This window comes from Pyxicephalus adspersus, chromosome 7 (genome assembly GCF_032062135.1).
Source record: "Pyxicephalus adspersus chromosome 7, UCB_Pads_2.0, whole genome shotgun sequence".
NCBI classification, from domain to species: Eukaryota; Metazoa; Chordata; class Amphibia; order Anura; family Pyxicephalidae; genus Pyxicephalus; species Pyxicephalus adspersus.
Window position 1 is genome coordinate 7,690,396 of NC_092864.1, and position 17,758 is coordinate 7,708,153.

Consider the following 17,758-nt stretch of genomic DNA (forward strand, 5'->3'; position numbering starts at 1 on the left):
GACCACTCTGCCCACTATGGGGTCACTGTCACCCTCCGGTGTATTTTGCAGCCCGGTGAGGGGTATTCAGCGGGAGGTCAGAGGTCTTCATTTCATTTCGGCAATGTCCCCATGCAGATTGGTTCCCTAGGAGATGAATAGAACAAGATGGCGGTGTGGTCAGTGCAGCTGTGACCCGCCTGTCCTCCGCACTGCGGTGACCCCAGGCGCAGCCAAACACAGCTGGGGCAGTGAGAATAAAGGGGGAGGGGAGGCTTACTGCCAATCTGTGAAATGAAGGAATTTGCCCTGATTGCTGTTTGCTTGTCTGTGGCGGAGTACAAAGGAGGGGGTATTAGTTCTCCTGTTACTATTATTGTCATACTGCAGTCGCAGCATTTTACCTTCGTCAATACGATGCTGATTGCAGCGACTTCCTTTTCACGTATCTGTTTTATTGTAACTTTGTATCTCTTCCAGGAGATTGTTCATGATTATTGAGTAAATCCAGTCTCAGTCATCGCTTTGCAATCAGATCTCCACTACTAAACAATGTCGCTTTAAATGGGGAGGACGCAGCGGGCACAGCCTACTTGTCATATCCCCTCCCGTCAGCTCGTCAGAACAGCTCGTCCATTGCCCAAAATGATCGCCAGATTTCAGATTGATTTCTGATCTATCTATCTATTGAAATAAATGTCCATGGTCAATTGGAAATCAATTGATCGTACTGCTAATTGATCGTACTGATAATTAACGTCTGATCATTGGAATTAAACAAATGTAAGCATGCTTCAAAATCTGATGGATGGAGAGGAATCACTAGTCCATCAAATAATTGATCGATTGTATTGATGACTTATCAGATGGTTGACTTAAGTTTTGCATTCTGACCAATTAGGATTTAATAATTCTTTACTCGATATTGATCAGTGTTGGCCAATCAAATTCAGAAATAAAGAATTGATTTTTGATCTTTTCTTGCTTTGTTGAGTCTTGGCGTTGCTGGCCTCCTGTAGCGTCTTTGTGGCCACTTCCTACCTCCAGAGTTGGCTGCATGGTGTTACAACCATCACTTGTAGTCTGCAATAAAAGCCTAAGTAGCAGGGTGACAACACATGGGCACAAGGAGGAGACAGGGAAAGAGCGTTGTCACCTTGTGCCTGAAGATGGCAGAAGCACCAGAGTTATTTCAAATCATTTTTGGAATTTAATAGACAAAATATAACTTATAAGGGATTGGGGGTTTCCATGTACTATAAACCTGCAAATCGATTGGTAATTCCCCAACTAGGAATGTCAATCAGCAGATGAGCTTGGATTGGCTGCTCGCAGTTGCACCTGATAGCCAGGGTCCTGTCTCTGATCCTAGGTGCACATGAACAGGTGAGAAATCTTTAGAGATTTGGGGTCCCTATCCATCCAGCCCCCAATGGGGAGGGTACCTAAAGAAGGTGCTCACTGTTACAATGGCTGGGTCGGTGATTGATTCAACAAATCATCCATTTATCTGGCCTGCTCTTCTCTAAGACAAATAACACCTTTGGCATCAAGCATGGTGCCCAATTTCAGGGCATGGCCAAAGGGGCACCGAACCTTATGTAAGGCAAAGTGAAACATAAGCCCCGCCCTGTGTCCGCCCATGCTTATAGCTCAAGCTCACAGCAATAGAGCAAAGTTTTCTAACCTGTCCAATCACGTGGATGTATCCTGTGGTGCCACAGGCATGACATTGCCCCCCAGGGAAGGCCCATGTGACTTCTTACTGTAGGTCCTGCTCCCAGCCATCACTGATAATGGACCTGGAATGGGGTGGAAAGGAGTTAACTGAGCTTCAAGATTGGCATGCATCCTGTTGCTCAGCATTTCCCTCCTTCCACTTTTCCCAGAATCTGATAAGTGTAAAATCAGCTCAGGGATGGTGAGCTCAGCTCCCAGACTGATGCAGACCGGCCACAGACAGAGCAACAGCTGAGCCCAGCAGGGACCCCAAGCCTGCCAGGGGCCAAAGAATGTCTGTGCTCTGGTGACCTCTGCTGGACACATTGGGAAATTTCAACTTTTTTTTATATCTGATAGAAATTTGGAGTCTGCCATTAAGGACCTTCTCCAGGAAAATGCTGCTTGTCTAACTAGGATTGACCGTTAATAATTAATTTATAGAAAATTAAAGGCATCACCTGCAATGGAATTTTATTATTGGGTGAGATACTCCCTTAAAGGATGCCGACATTTCAGCTTCCCCCATCAGAACACTGAAATTTGCTTAGTGAGATATAATAAAGGCTGAGCACTTATATTCCCATTAAATCCCATGTGTTATTCCCAAATTTTTCTCTTCTGTGTACCTGGTTGGGAATTCTCATGGTCCCAATTGCTGGTAACCCATGAGGTTGGGGAACACAGGTAGCCTCCGGTAGGTTAGGGGTCCCATTATGGATGCACTCATTGATTGGTTAGGATGAGATTGCCCCTGGGGTCTACTCTAATATTAACAGACAGTTCTCTGTTTCTGTAGCTATTATATTGACCCCCCCCTGGCTTTATTTGAGTTTTGGGCCCAGGTTGTTTTATCCTTAGCTGTGGTAAAATCCCAGAACCCCCCACAGGGGATTATTATTGACCCTGGATAAATTGTGATGTTTGTGTGATTGGTGAACGTTGGTACACCTGGTTCTCACATGTTCACACCACAATAATAGGTCCTCTTGGCCTTCAGTCAACAGTAGCTACGCCATAGCCCAATGATGGCCTAGCAAATCTCTAATATATATATAAATATAAATATATATATATATATATATATATATATACTATGGGCACACATGCAGCAATTTTAGGTCAAACGTGGCATGAGAGCCAAATTATTTGGTGTCCATACGGAAGACAAAATAAGTTTTGTATAGAGGTGCAATTGGCTTTAAATGGCTTTTGGGGGTTACAAAAGCTCCCTTTAACTGTTCCGGACCCATTATTGTGCCAAAACAGCCCCTTGTTAGCTCAATGTCCACCTTTGGGTTGAGTTGAAAGGCCAATAGAGAGCCTGTCCAACATCAGTACCTGGCCTCATGAATACTCTCAAGGCAAAATATGGAGGAAAGCCAAGGCTGATATAGCCACATGATGATGGGGGTAAGGGGATAGGTGTCTCCTAATTGTGACCACATTTTGTGCATTTTATACCAATAATACCAGAATACGTCCATCCAATCCTATCCAAACCTATTACGTCCACCCAATCCTAACCAGACCTATTACGTTCACCCAATCCTAACCAAACCTATTATGTCCACCCAATCTTAACCAAACCCATTATGTCCACCCAATCCTAACCAACACAATCTCCTCTTCCCTATTACAATGAATTCCATATAGACCCAACTGTTGACATACCATTGGCCGATATCCCTACTTATGTTCCCGTTGTCCCAAAATCTTGAAAAAATTATGACAAAACAGTAGACTGAAGCAAATTCCATGGTTTGTTGTTCTCTGGATGAAAACTTTGAAGTGTGATATATTTTATTATATTTAAAGCATGGTGAGAAAACAGCACAAGATTGTTTCAAAGACGGTGCTCTCCATAAGTAGGAGGAGTTGAAAAAGAGACAAAAGGAAAGAAACATGCAAGGTAGAGATCATGGGACACATACATAGAGATTCATCATGTTACATGAGAGAGAGAGAGAGAGAAAGGGAGAGAAAAAGATCCATATAAGAGACCCTGTGGAAGAGATGGACAGAAATAGGTACACGAGAAGGGACAATGGAGGATGATCTGATTGTATCTTGAAGGCCATCACCAAGAACGGACATTTCAGTTTCCTGTAGCCATTGGTTTATTGAGGTGTCTAAGATCTCTGGGGAACTTCAACAGCGAGGTTTCTCCCACAGTTGATTGTGCCTTGACCCCCACTTATAATAAAGTTGCCCATTCTCTGATGGACCCCCCCAATTATGAGGTGTCCACTGGTGTCTAAGAACTGGGAAACAGCAAGGTTTCCCCTTCATTTGATTTTATCTTGGCCCCCACCCATATTAAAGGCATCTCTTTCTTACAGATGGACCCCCCACTTCTTGGTTCATTCTGTATCATTCAAAATCGACCAGGGCCATGCCGTACCAGTTTTTGGCTTTGTAATGGTTGCTTTTGTGGACACTCTCAGAGGTATAGTCCCTCAGAGACCCAAGCCTGCCTGTGGTTCAGCTTTCCAACCAACTACACAAAATTGAAATATCAGATTTGGCTAGCGATGGCCTTTTACCCCTGAAGCATCCTTTAAACTATCACAACGCTGTGTGACATCTTACAGTTCCTGTGAACTTGGGACGAAGGCGTCAAAATCACAAACGCCATTTAAAAAAAAGCACACTGCTTTTCCCTGATGAGGGCACAGGCCATGGATGGAAGTAATGCATTTCAAATGTCCTCCATCTTCTGGACTCAGCAGTGAAATAAGCACAAGCAGTAATGTACAGGCACTAGGGCAAGCCGGGAAGATGTACAAGAGCGAGGAAAGAATCCTCTTTGTCGAAGCAAAGGTTTGTACAAGGCGATTTCTTCCAGAAGATGTTCTGGTCAATGGTCCCATCCAGTCTCTCAATCTACTCCGTTTTCGGACTTGATAGCTTCGGTATTGATACCATGGGATGACCACCCAAGGCAACTCATATCTAACCATGGGTTTCAGCTGCACGTGATACAACATAGCATTTCTTCATCTTTCCTCCAATGTATTTCTCAATCTGATAGGTTGGCCAAAACAATTTCATCAGCCAACCTTTTCAAGAAACTTATAAACGTCACTCATGCCAAGAAAACTACTTTGAGGTTTATGCCTATAGGAAAAATTCTGAAACTCTGAACTAGAAGGAGCAATGGTCAAATGCTGAAATGTGTACACCATAGAGAGAGCAGGATGACAAGGTGTAAATTAGGATTGTAATATAGGATGGGTTTCTACGGATCAACTGAATCCCTTCATCTCCATACGATGGCATTGAGACTTTTTCTACAGTCATGCAGAATCTTCTATGAATTTCTCCAACTTTCTAAGAAACACATCCATCGATGTCAGTGCCAATTGAGAAGAATTCTTCATCTTTTCCTTTGTTCTTCTGTGAATGGCTCCAAACTTAGGACGTCGATAAACCGGAATCAGTGAATGTTCTGGAACAGACTATCTAAGATAAGAATCTTAGGAACCAAAACATAAAGGACCACCACTCAACTTGAAGCAACATTCCACAATGGACTCAACCTCACACCATAGAATCCTTGTAGAGTACGCCGATGTTTTTTTTTTTATTGTTATCAGATGGGGCCGGCTCTACTTGTGAGTTTCGTAACAGTCCACGACAGAGAAGACAAGAGATGAGGCATGGGAAATATACAACCCTTTTTTTGTTTCTTCGGAACATGGAATGAGGTCTTTACAAACCGGAGTGTAAAATATCTCCCAGGATCTTGCTCTCCTTTGCTTGTCATCAAATCAATGGTTCGGCTGTGTCAGCCCACCCCCCCTATTGCCAAAGTCTCCGATCAGATGGTCGGTGCTGGGAATGGTTTGGAGGATACGGTTCTAAAGGTTGGCTCCTTGCATCCTATTCAATCACAACACAGCGGGGCAAGTGCTGGGAAAAATACTTGAAGAGTTCAGGTGTGGCACCGGGGCAGTTGGTGAGTTCCAGTTCTTCCAGATCTTGTAGCTGTACGAGGCCTGAAAGGCCGGTGGTTGTCAACATTGGGCAACCTGAAACAATACAAGCACAGTATGTGGTATGTTAACGTGGATTATGGGCCTGTCCAAACCTGGGCCCATCCTCAACATAAGTCAGAACCAACCGTATCTCATACAAAGAAGGAGAAATGATGGGGAATTTGCCCATGCTTGGTAAAAATACCATACAGCAGGGACCAACCATCAGCTTTGGCATTTTCCAGATGCTCAGATTATGGGTATTTTTATTGACAGCTCTTTTTTATCCATGGACTGACTGGTAAACAATCACAAAGCCCGTAATGTTTTTCTGTTTTTATCCCCATGGGAAACTTTATTCTCTCAATTTCGATCAGTGGATTTTGCCACCAGGACAGAAAGTAAGGGATAAAAAAAGGAGAATAGTAGTACTATTGTCACCAGAACAGGAAGTGTCAGGAAATCTTCTATTGAGGATTCTTGTTCCATGACAAACAGAAAAAAGATTTCCTCCCGTTGTATCTTGGGACAAGAAGTTAAGGGAAATCTCACAAACTATATCCCCTAACCTGAGCCGAGAACGTAAAGTGGAACTCAAGCCAGTGCTTGTTTCCTATGAAATGCGGATTTCTATTGTAGCTTTTGCCCCAATTGGAAAGATTTCTTATCTTATCATCCTATTGGGAAGATTTCCTATCCTATTGTGAAGACACAGCAAGGAAGTGAACAGAAATTTCAGCAATAGGAGGGGAAATTCCACCTTTGACAGTGGTTACTAAAACAGGTGACACCATTGGAAGATTTTCTCCTGATCCTGTTTTAGTGAAAGCTGCAAAACTACAGTCCTTTCCTTAAAATTTGGCATTTTCAAATCAGGAACCTCATGAGGAATAGACGGAGCTCACATGTGGATTAGCTAATATTGACCTATAGTCTAATTTAGACCACATTTAAATGCTCTAATATGGACCTACAGATACATCAAGGAATCTTACATTTATATGCTTTAATACAGACATATGAAGGGAGCTCACATGTACATGCTCTAATACAGACCTACAGACATATGAAGGGAGCTTACATGTACATGCTCTAATATAGAGCTACAGACAGATGGAGGGAGCTCTCATTTACATGGTCTATTATAGACTTGAAGACACATGGAGGGAGCTCACATGTGCATTATCTAATAAAGAACTACAGATACATGGAGGGAGCTCACACGTGAATGCTCTAAAGCTACGTACACACTTCCAATTATTATCGTTGGAAAACCAACGACGAACGATCCTGCACGATATCTACGAACGATCGTATAGCACCGATCCTGCACATAGAGATAACGACACGATCGTTCGTAGATATTGTACACACAATAAATACGATCGTTTGAGCGATAGAGGAACTATGTGCACGACAGGAAAGTGAACGAACGTTCGTTCATTACGCATGCTCAGACCATGGACGATCAACGAACGATCGTACACACGAACGATGTTCAACGATCGTCGTCCAATCCGATCCGCCGGTCCGGTCGTTCGTTTCCAACGACTTTCCTCGTTCGTCGGCGTCGTTGGTTACTTTTTTTACGAACGATTTTTGCCCAATCGATCGTTCGTCGTTCGTTCGTCGTTCGTTTTGAACGATAAAAATTGGAAGTGTGTACGCACCTTAACAAAGACCTACAGACACTTGGAGGGAGCTCACATGTGTATTATCTAATATAGATCTACAGATACATGGAGTGAGCTCACACATGCATGCTTAATATAGACTTACAGATATATGGAGGGAGCTCACATGTGCATGCTCTAATAAGACCTACAGACACATGAAGGGCGATCACATGTGTATTATCTAATAAAGACCTACAGACACATGGAGGGAGATCACATGTACATGCTCCAAATCAGCCAGACAGATCACTTACAGATCTGTTTTGTTCAACACAGCATTGGATTCTACTCACCTGCCAGTGATAGGAGTCGTAAACTTTTCATACCCAGTAAATGCTTCAGACCAAAATCCTGCACCTGAGGGTGAAACAAAGCAAGGGATTTATTAGCATTCTATATTAGTTTTCTATCTATCTATCTATCTATCTATCTATCTATCTATCTATCTATCTATCTATCTGTCATCTATCTTATGTCCAATTTTTTTTCTAAATAGGACAAAAGTGCTGCCACCTAGTGATCGCCTTCTCACCTGGCAGCACCAGCGGAGGTACAGGCTGCGGAGTGATGTCATGGTGGACAGGTAACTCAGTCCAGTATCTGTAATCCGGACACATCTGCAAATTAGAAAAGACAGCGTAAGCTATAACAATTATTAGTATATTGTTTAGAGCATTCTATATTTTTTCAAGGCTGAGAATTTGTGAATTATTGTGAAAGAAGAAGGATCTTCAAAAATGGACAGTTCTGGGTATCTGCTCTCCTCTGCAATCAGTGGTTTATCCTCTGCACACTGCTGTTTCACACCCAGATATTACCTTTAAAAATTGCAATGACATAATCACTGTGCCACTTTACCTATCCTGTGCAGTGGGAGGGGCTCAGAAGACCCACCCACTACAAGCTGTCTGTAGACAACTACAAGAGGGGGTGGAGACAAGACGAGTCACCCTGCAGGAGAGAAGCAGAAAGCTCCTGCACATAGGTCACGTTTTTTACACTGGATTACTGCAAACTGGAAAGTATACACAAGCACCCCAAAATTAAAGGAAGGACACGCATTCCTCAAGTGGATAGGAGTGAACAACTAAACTCAAACGTTCAAAGGAGCAGAAACAAAGCCAGTGAGACACTAAGCTGCAATTCAGTTCAGCTTTTGCATGTAAATGATGTCACTTCTGAGGCTGCAACGCACAGAATCAGTGAGGAAGTGTGCAGGAGGGAAACAATTACTTCCAGTACTATGCACTGGAAATACATAGCTAGATCTTTTAAGCAATGGGGTTGTAATGGATGGATATAATGTAGTTCATGCACATGGCACTTTTGAAAAAAATGTAAAGAAGTGTATCTTCTAAAGAATCTTTATGTAGTAATCCTCTCAAGTGCTATTTAAGCCCTTGCCTCTAGGGGCGCACATGGGCATTAGAAACATGTCCTTGGTGTCCCAATGGAAACATCTGCCAGTCCTGATTGTCACACAGGTTTCGGTTGTTGACTGCAAGGGAGACAACACACATTAAGATGGCATGGATGGTCCACTGTTGTCACCATTAGGAAACCCACCCTGAGAATTACCCTGCAGCCATTACTGTTGCAAAGGTCGGTAGCACTGAGATGCAACACCTTTGCTCTGCTGCTTCCATCAGATTTGGAATATTGGGTTGACAAGTAATTTTCATTGTTGTGCTGAGATGTCCCACACCTACCTGTCTAGGACCAGCTCCTCCAGTTTGTGCAGGTCGCAGGCGATGTACTCCAGTGCTGTGTCCGTCAGCCTAGGGCACCACGATAGGTCCAGTCCTCGAAGCCTTCTCAGGTTCTCAGCCACCAGCTCCACCCCGTCGTCGGTCACTTTGGAGCATCCAGAGAGGCTGAGTACGGTGAGGTTGGGCAAGCTGTGGACCACGTTGACCACGCCATGGTTGGTGATCTCCCAGCAGGAGTGAAGGCGCAACGTGTGTGTGGCCCGGCCTTGTTTGGCAGTGAAGTAAGCCAAGGCTGTGTCCGTTACGTGGTAGGCCTGGAGGTTGAGCTCACCCAGGTTTGGGAGGAGCTGAGAGATGGCCGCCACTGCATCATCCGCAACGTTGATGCAGTCACTAACGCTCAGGGAGGTGATGCGTCCATGTAAACTGGACCACAAGCCAGCTTCAGTGAAATCGTTACAACCTGAAAGCTCTAATCTTACGACGCCCTGCATCTGCTCCAGCATCACCTGGAAAGAGACAAAGATACACATTCAGTGAAAGTCTGAGTGAATGTTCAGCTAACTACAGCCTAGCACAGTGTTTCTCAAGCAGGGTTCCTCCAGAGGTTGCTGGGGGTTCCTTGAGCAGTTTGTACCTCTCAGGTCAGTTTAAGTGATACCAATGATCTCTTTGGCTATCTGTAAGGGGGACATTCTTCCCAATGGCCAAATGTAAGAGGCATTCTTCCCACTGATCACCACGCTAATGTACTGTGAGCTGAGGATATACTGAAAGCTGCTGTGAAGGATACTTGTTCTCTGTGTGGAAGCAGAGGTCTCTCAGCTGAAGATAGACATGCCCCCTGCTGAGTCAGAACTGGAGCTCTCCAATCAGGGGGAAGCATGAGCTTTGCTGTTTACAGAGCTTTATATCTACCCACTGCAGAGAGACCACTGCTTCCAGCAGTTCTGCACCATAATAGATGTGCCTGAGCATTACACCCCCTTCTATGGGGCTGTGTCCTGAAGCAAGCAGAGACAGCCCCAAAGAAGTTTATTGGGCTGTAATTCACAGATACATTGGTGGTAAAGACTGAATGGGAAACCCGCAGCCTCCTGGGTTACCTATGTCACATATCCCAGGAGGCTTCCCTCTATTTAAAAAAAGTGCCAATCAGTGGCACCAGTGCAATAATCAGGTGACATAAAAAAAATAACCCCGAAGAAGATGAAGAAGATAGTGGCACCTGGTGTCTAGCCTGTATCCACATGAAAAAGGGAGATGGGACATTATGAGACTGACTGGCCACAAATGGCAATGACGGGGGATTTTTGTCTTTTTATTTTCTTTTTTGATAGTTCCACTTTAATTGTCTAGGGTGAGGGTTGGCATTAGGATTAGCATCAGCTACATGAAAGCCATGTGATCAGCATGTCAGCCAACCCAAACCCTTTTGGTAATTACCTAGGACTAAGGGTTGGTGATACGGTTAGCATCAACCATGTGATTGCCATGTCATCCAACCAAAACCCTTTTGGTAATTAATTACCTAGGGCTAGGGTTGGTGTTCGAGTTGGAGCTGGCATAAGGGTCAGCATAAGGGTTAAATTTGGTGGTTGGTTCAGAATTAGGAGTAGACTTGAGGTTAGGTTTAGAATTAGGGTTGACTTTGTTCACCAGCATGGTTACAATGATCAGGTGGCTGTGTGAACATTTGGCCAATATCAATGTAATTCCGGTAGAACAGATCACTTAGCGGGAAAATTAATTTTCAGCTCCTCAGTCAACTTTAAATTACAAAAGATGAGTTAATGGATTAAGATGGATTGCTGCAAATGTTTCTCACAAAACACGGAAACACTTAAAGTTGGTGCCAGAAGGTTACATTTATCTGTTTATGCGATCAAAAAAGGGTTGTAGGTGGTTGAACTTGCCTAGTGAGTATTTCTAGGACAAAGGGGAAGTTTAGCAACTACAGAATCAGATCGTTCTCTGTTCAGCTGTCCTATGGATGACCTGAACATCAAGCTAATCCATCATGTTGCTTTGATTGGACCAATTGATTAAACCAAGGGGCTCTGGAACAATGGGCCAATCAATATCCATATCAGCTCCATTTTATTCTCTAATTGGCCAGGACATTTTGTGTTCAGTGCATAGTGGGGTGTTTTGTCCTGTCACCCTGGTTGACCTTTGTCCAGGTTTGGGCCCACAATCTTTGGGCCAGTTTCCCTAATCCCATCACAACCAATGGGAATCTTTAATGTGAATGCATTTTTATGTTTTGTTCTTTTATGTGTACTGTTTGTTATAATAATAGTATACAACATGTTTGTAAATTGTTAGGCTTTAATTGGTGTATGTGCGACCATTGGTGAGATTCATTTTCTTCTGGGTACCACTGTCACTGGAGGTAGTGGGAAATCAAAAATTAATAAATTTGCCCCTGGAACAGCAACAGAGGGTAAGACCTCCAACGAGGATACCTGATCTGGTGACATCTATCCAAAATTTCCTTCACTTTTTGATCTCCTTGAGTCAATGGAATACTTGTCAATGGGTCAAAAGGCCTGACAATCATTCCCTACTCTATCTACAGCAAAAATGTTTTGTTACTGGTCTTAAGGGACCCAAAAAATAGTTAGTGGAAGCCATGCTGAGTCTGTTCCTCCCAACGTTGTATCCAATGGCTGACCTGACACCTTGGATCAGAGATTTTCAACAGGGTTCTGTGGATTCCCTCAGAGATTGCTAGGGGTTCCTTGAGCTATGACTAGTTTGGACCCCTCAGGTAAGTTACCACCAACACCTCAGCTAAAGGCCAATGATGTGAAGCAATTTAGACCTGCCTATCCATCACCTGCTCACAAAGTAAGGCAACACCTTACAACAACAAGCGGACCCCTTTAAGATGGTTCTGATGACCTTCAATTTCTAAATGTTCCTCCCCTGTGGTCCATAGTATGAACACCCCCACTAAAGAAGCAGCTTGGAAGGGTGCGAAACATCTTCAACATTTCAAGAATAAGTCTAAATAAATGTGACCAACTACTACTAGATATACAATGACCTGGATAAATGAGAACCTTCACTGACACCCCCAAATATTATAAAAGTCTTACCTCCAAGCCAGCGTCGGTGATTGTTGACCTCTTGAGACTTATGGACTTCACCCCTTTCTTGGACAGGGGATAGTTGTCAATGAACTCACAGATGTCTAGGTCTGAAACCCCAACCAAACAGAATGCATCAAACCCACGAATTGCAAACCCTTGCAGACTGACAAACTCCTTCTCACCCGAGGGCAGCACGTTATACAGTTCCTTGGCATGCAGAACTGGAGTCAGTCCAACCCAGAACTTTGGCTGGTAAAAGACCCGCCTCCACGTCTTGCAGACCTGCGCAAGAACACATTTCTCACAGGCTGAGAAGTAACAGAAGAGCCGGTTAAGGATCTTTTCATCGAGGGCCAGGTGACAGTCCATGCCCTGGCTTTGAACCCTGTCCATCAAAAGTCCACAAGGAATGGGAGAATTTTCTCCTCCAGGATTGAGACCCATCGGGATGCTGTGGGTCGGAGGTGGTGGCAAAATGGGTAACACCGAAGGGTTGACATGCTCTGTGTGCTTGGGGAAGGCTTGACTTAAAATGGATGGCACTGAGGCGGGCTGGCAAATTCGATTCTTGACAGCTGGTGTTCCTTTGGTGATGCTGGCTGAGCCCAGTCCATTGGTGGGACCAGGGATCTTCACCAGCCCATTACGGGGCAAGCACTGGGCCTTGGTGTCTCCGTTAGTTGAGTTCGACATGTTGACAGCTGTGGAAAATAAACAAAAAATTGCAAACTTAAAAATGTGTAACGTACATGTAAATCACCAACATATTCTCAACTTTATAATATTTGTTAATCAGCAGAATTCTGATAGAGACCATGCCAATGGTCAATCTGTAGGCATAGTCCATGGTTGCCATCATTGGGAAACCCTTCCTATGAAATGTCAAGAAGTAGTTCCTGGTAGACAGTTGGCATCAAAGTGGATTCAAGGATCAGCAGGGCTTATCAACAAATAAAAGGTGGAAATCTGTCATTCGTTTAGGATACCCATTGCTTGAGCCAACCAACATTCGGTTGGGGTATACATCTACCAAAAGTGGAACTAAGCCCAGGATCACTCACCTATCCCCAATGCATCCCAGAACACCACTGTGTTCCTTCTTTACTCCCTAAAGACAATTTTTGGCCATCTTGATTGGCTGTGCCAGGATGACGTAACTCTCCTGCAGGAGTGTGGGAGTTCCTTCATTCCCGGCACATGCAAGGGAAACCGGGAATGCTGGGTTTTCTTAGCAACCAACTAAAATTGGCCGGCGATCAACCAGGTAGAGAAGTTATTGTAGAAGGGACATTGCCTGTCCCATTCCACTGACCTGCATAGCCCCTGAGACTTTAATACCACTTTAAAGTAACACTATGAAACCTGATGCAGGAACCTATGAAGAACATGCAGGAGTCCAATGCAGGAACCTAAATGTTCAATCCTAAGGAGGCAACATCCTATTCAGGGCAAAGTTTGCATAGGAGACGCCCAACCTACTGATACCTACCAGACCAGTGCTGCTTCTCTTGCAGCTGGAACAATACCTGGTGCTGGATACCTGGACAATACCTGGACAAGTCTAGCACCCAATCATTAAGCTTCATTACTTGTGAGATTGATGGTTTAGTTACCCTATTGTCTCTTTAAATGTCTGCTGGCTTGCTGAATAAAGATAATTAGTTAATCAAATTTACACAATTTAATGGAAAAAGGAGTGAAGGTGCATGCAGAAAGTATCTATTTAAGACCAACTGTATCAAACACAAATTTTAAAGAACTCTGAGCAAGTAAACTCTAATTCTTAATAGCCATATGGGATATAAACCTACTTTGTATGCATGAAATGCCTCTGTAAATCCAGATGTTATAGTAGCAGGGACATCATAACTCCCACAGGACAGAGCTGTGGAAGGGGCTAAGTAGACCCACTCACTACAGGCTCCCTGCAGAAAACTACAGGAGAGGCGGAGACAAGACCAGGCACCCTGCACATGGAGGGAGAGCAGCAGTGACCGGTCTTTGTTACAGGAAGCTCCTGCACACTGGATAAAGCACAGATTTGCACAAAGTTCACCAAGATTCGAAGAAGAATACACATGGCTTTTTGTATTCAGATGATATTCACTGATCCCGGAGTTCCCTCCTCCTATTTCTTGGAGCTTTATCCATTCCCGTTCAATAGCCGCTGTCCAAGGTGCTGAAGCCCCATTTCCTATTGGCAGAGCGGAATCCGTCTCTTGCAAAAATTTCCTTAATCCTTTTTTTTTTTTGAAAGAGAATCACTGATCTTTTCTATCAGTTTTACAGAAAATGTAATCCCAATCGATACAATCTCCTATGTCATTCCAGGATCAGTTTTATTAACATTTTTCATTTCTAGTTTTCATTGGAATAATACCTGATCCTACCATTAGTGTCAGACACTTCCTGTTACAGGTGACACCGCTTTGTTCCTATGTCCCATATGTGTTCCTGCGTTGTCACCCGCTCTTACAACGAACATTGCACAGGCATGGTCCATTGTTGTCCCCTTTAGGAAATCTCTCATGCCAGGTTTCACATGGAAAATCTAAAAAAAATGTCCTCTCCGGGGTCAGGGAGGGGAGGCTGTGAATAGAATGACATCACGCTGTGTTTAACGTCGAACAACTCCCAGCTAATTCACAGCCTGTGAATCCCCGCTGATCAATTATTCACTGTGGCGTGACTTGCTGCTTGAAGAACGCTAATATGTGTGGGGGGACTTCCCTTGGAAAGAAGATGGTGGACTGTCAGTGAAGAGGAAGAGGTGGGAGGAGAGCAGGAAAGAGATGAATACAGCACTGAAAATAGACAGCGTGGGAGGCAGAGAAGGAGAGGGGATTATAACAAAATCGAAACACTCTGGCTTATTCAGCAAAGAGCAACATCGGCGTAAGATATCTTCTATCGGCCAATCAAATATCAGCAGCCAGCGACCAATCACCTTTATACCTATAGGCACTTTTCTCTCTCCCTAAACACCAACCATCCCTCCCGCCATAGATGCAGTAAGTGAGCGTTGTCACTCCAAGAACAGGAAGTGTGATATTTGCAGGTTGAAATAAAAAAATACAAAAGGCTGAAAAGAGAAAACTAATGCAGCCATGGCACTGGTGGACTGATAAGCTGTAATATATACAATGTTTCTTTTTAATATAATGTTTTCTTTTCTTTTTCCTTTCGCAACCAATCAGTTTTCTCCATATGTGCTTAACCTGAAATGTGATTGGTTGATCTGGAATGTAATAACCCTATAATCATTGTGACAGATTTCTAAATGTATATCAAAGAAATAAAAAGAAATCTACACTTCATTGTCAACCTGTTAACCTAATAACTACCCCCCATACCTTTGATGTGCACCCCCCCCCCCCTCCAGCTGATTGGGTAATACAAAACCCTCTGCAAGTAGATTTGGATTGGAGCTTACAGAGGGACAAGGATCTTCACCCCCCACAGTGTGATGTCTTTGAGGACTGCTGATTGGTCAGTTGGGCACGTGCTGTGTTGTGATAGGACAAGGAGAGAGTTACATGGTCCTTGTTTCTGGAATAGGAAGCATTTTTACTGTTAGGTAGTAAAGAGGCAAAGGGAAGATGGAAAAACAACATTGGGAAGGGGCGGCTACAACAGTTTAATGTCTGTGAACTGATGGGTTATAAAACGTTTTCAATTGTAATTTGCCAGGGCTTCTCTTTTGCAGCCATAATATTATATTGTATTCCAGAAGATCGCTGATAAACCAGAACTAAAGATGTCATTTCTATCCCCTGGCCTCTCTCCAAAAGCTTAACACAGAGATCCAATGCCAGATAGTAATTAGCAACTACTCTCCCTTATGGAAAAGAGATGAGGTGCGGGTGTTCTGTAGTCCTGTGTTCTGTAGTCCAGCAGGGAGGACACAGGTAAGGGTGATAAATACAGTAAAGCTGAAGAAGAGTTATCAGCTCAGACAGTAAGTTTGGATATCTCATAGATTACATTTTTCAGAACACACCTCCTTTTCTGTGTATATAACATAGGCCCGTTTCTTGCATTCACATCAAGCTAAGATTGCAAGTTTTTTTTTTCTCAGCTTCCCTCGCAGATTATTAAACATCCTGCGAATCCTTTATGCAACATACTGTCCTCATAGCAAGTTCACACTTCATGTACAGTGTTACATGCACAGAGAAATGCGTTAGCAAATCCTTGTTTTCAGGCGAGAGAAGCGTGGCAATGATTACCCCGGATCCACAATGTGATAAAGTGTAGATTTTAGGTAGAATTATACAGGCGTGTTAAGATAGGAAAATAATGCGAAGGGTAGAACTACTTTACTTGGGGAGAATGCTGCTCCATACCCTTCCCAGTGTTTTGGGAATTTGGTCACATGACCAGTGCTGGGTTGACTGATCTCAGCCATTTTCCCTTTCGGCAGAAATACCAATGCCTAGGATTTTGGTGACATAACCAGAACAGGCAACATTTTCCAGCAAAGGTTTCACCCGTTTAACTTTTCCCACTAGCAAATGTGTTGCGATAATGCATGCATCAATGCAACGTGTGGTAAAGCACATTACCAAAGCACCAAAACATGCTGGTAAAATGTACGGTAAAGCACTGCCATGCTGGGCACTGTTTTGTGCATGGTGGGGCATTGTGCAACACATGTAAACTTGAACAATTGTAAAGAGCAATAACTCAACCCAAAGCAGGTCTATGCCAAGTCTGGTACCATAGGTAGGTACTCCTGACCCTTTCAGTGCTCCCTATTACCCCCTATGCCACTGGAGGCTATACCCCTTCATGGGGAAATCAGTGAATGAGAAGATGGCTTTGAAAACCCAGATATTACCTTGTTATAATAGGAGTGACATCATCACTAAGCTGTACAATGCCTGAGCAGAGCTGTGGGAGTGGCCTAGCAGCTCCACCAACTACAGGCTGCCAGTAGAAATCTACAGGAGGGGGCGGAGACAAAACCAGCCACCCTGCACAAGTAGGAAGTGCAGCAGTGACCAGTCTAATATACAGGAGAGACAAAGAAATACACAGGAAATTAAGATTTGGTTTAGGTAATAGAAGAGGAAATATTTTTTTATGCAAAGCTGACTTCCTGTTCAGTAATCAAATAGAAAAAAAAAAAACTACCAACGGTCACTTTTATGCCTCCTTCAGCCTCAGATGTCAGCTGGCCGAGCATAATATATACACGTAGCTTCTCCATGAGCCCCGACATTTCTATTCTTCACATGTATGTGGCGTGATATTGCACAAGTGTCACACAGGGATAATTCATGAGGTTACCTCCCCCAACCGGAGTTTATTTTTCCATTTCTAAAGCTTCAATATCTTTCTTTAAGGTTAAAGGTCACCATCTAATTGTTGCCATTCACCCGCCGCTCGTCGCTGTTAGGCGCTTTCTACGAATGAATATTTAATGAAACATCGAACTGTTTTTTTTCCATAACCCCCAACTCTTTTAACTTTCAGGAAACAAAAGTCAGAATTAGCCGCACGCTACGGTTCAGATGAACTATTAACAAATTTTAAAAAATGATATAGACTGAAGTCTGCGAGGAGAGTAAAGAGACAAAGAACGGTCATAAAAA

The 17,758-nt window shown here is 43.5% G+C and overlaps 1 protein-coding gene across 2 annotated transcripts in view; it reads right to left on the reverse strand.

Moving 5' to 3' along the window:
• Nucleotides 1–3,452: 3,452 nt before the first annotated feature.
• Nucleotides 3,453–17,758, reverse strand: part of FBXL16 (F-box and leucine rich repeat protein 16) — a 28,487-nt gene continuing 14,181 nt past the window's right edge. The window contains exons 1-6 of one of the 2 annotated variants that reach the window (XM_072417372.1): nucleotides 13,973–14,913; nucleotides 12,168–12,862; nucleotides 9,064–9,572; nucleotides 7,887–7,971; nucleotides 7,648–7,711; nucleotides 3,453–5,732 (exon numbers count right to left, since the gene is read on the reverse strand). In XM_072417372.1, coding sequence (XP_072273473.1) covers nucleotides 5,584–5,732; nucleotides 7,648–7,711; nucleotides 7,887–7,971; nucleotides 9,064–9,572; nucleotides 12,168–12,854 — 1,494 coding nt within the window. In that variant the 5' untranslated portion in view covers nucleotides 12,855–12,862; nucleotides 13,973–14,913 and the 3' untranslated portion in view covers nucleotides 3,453–5,583. Of the gene's footprint in view, nucleotides 5,733–7,647; nucleotides 7,712–7,886; nucleotides 7,972–9,063; nucleotides 9,573–12,167; nucleotides 12,863–13,972; nucleotides 14,914–17,758 lie in introns of those variants that run through there. The other variant, XM_072417371.1, reaches the window with a different exon arrangement.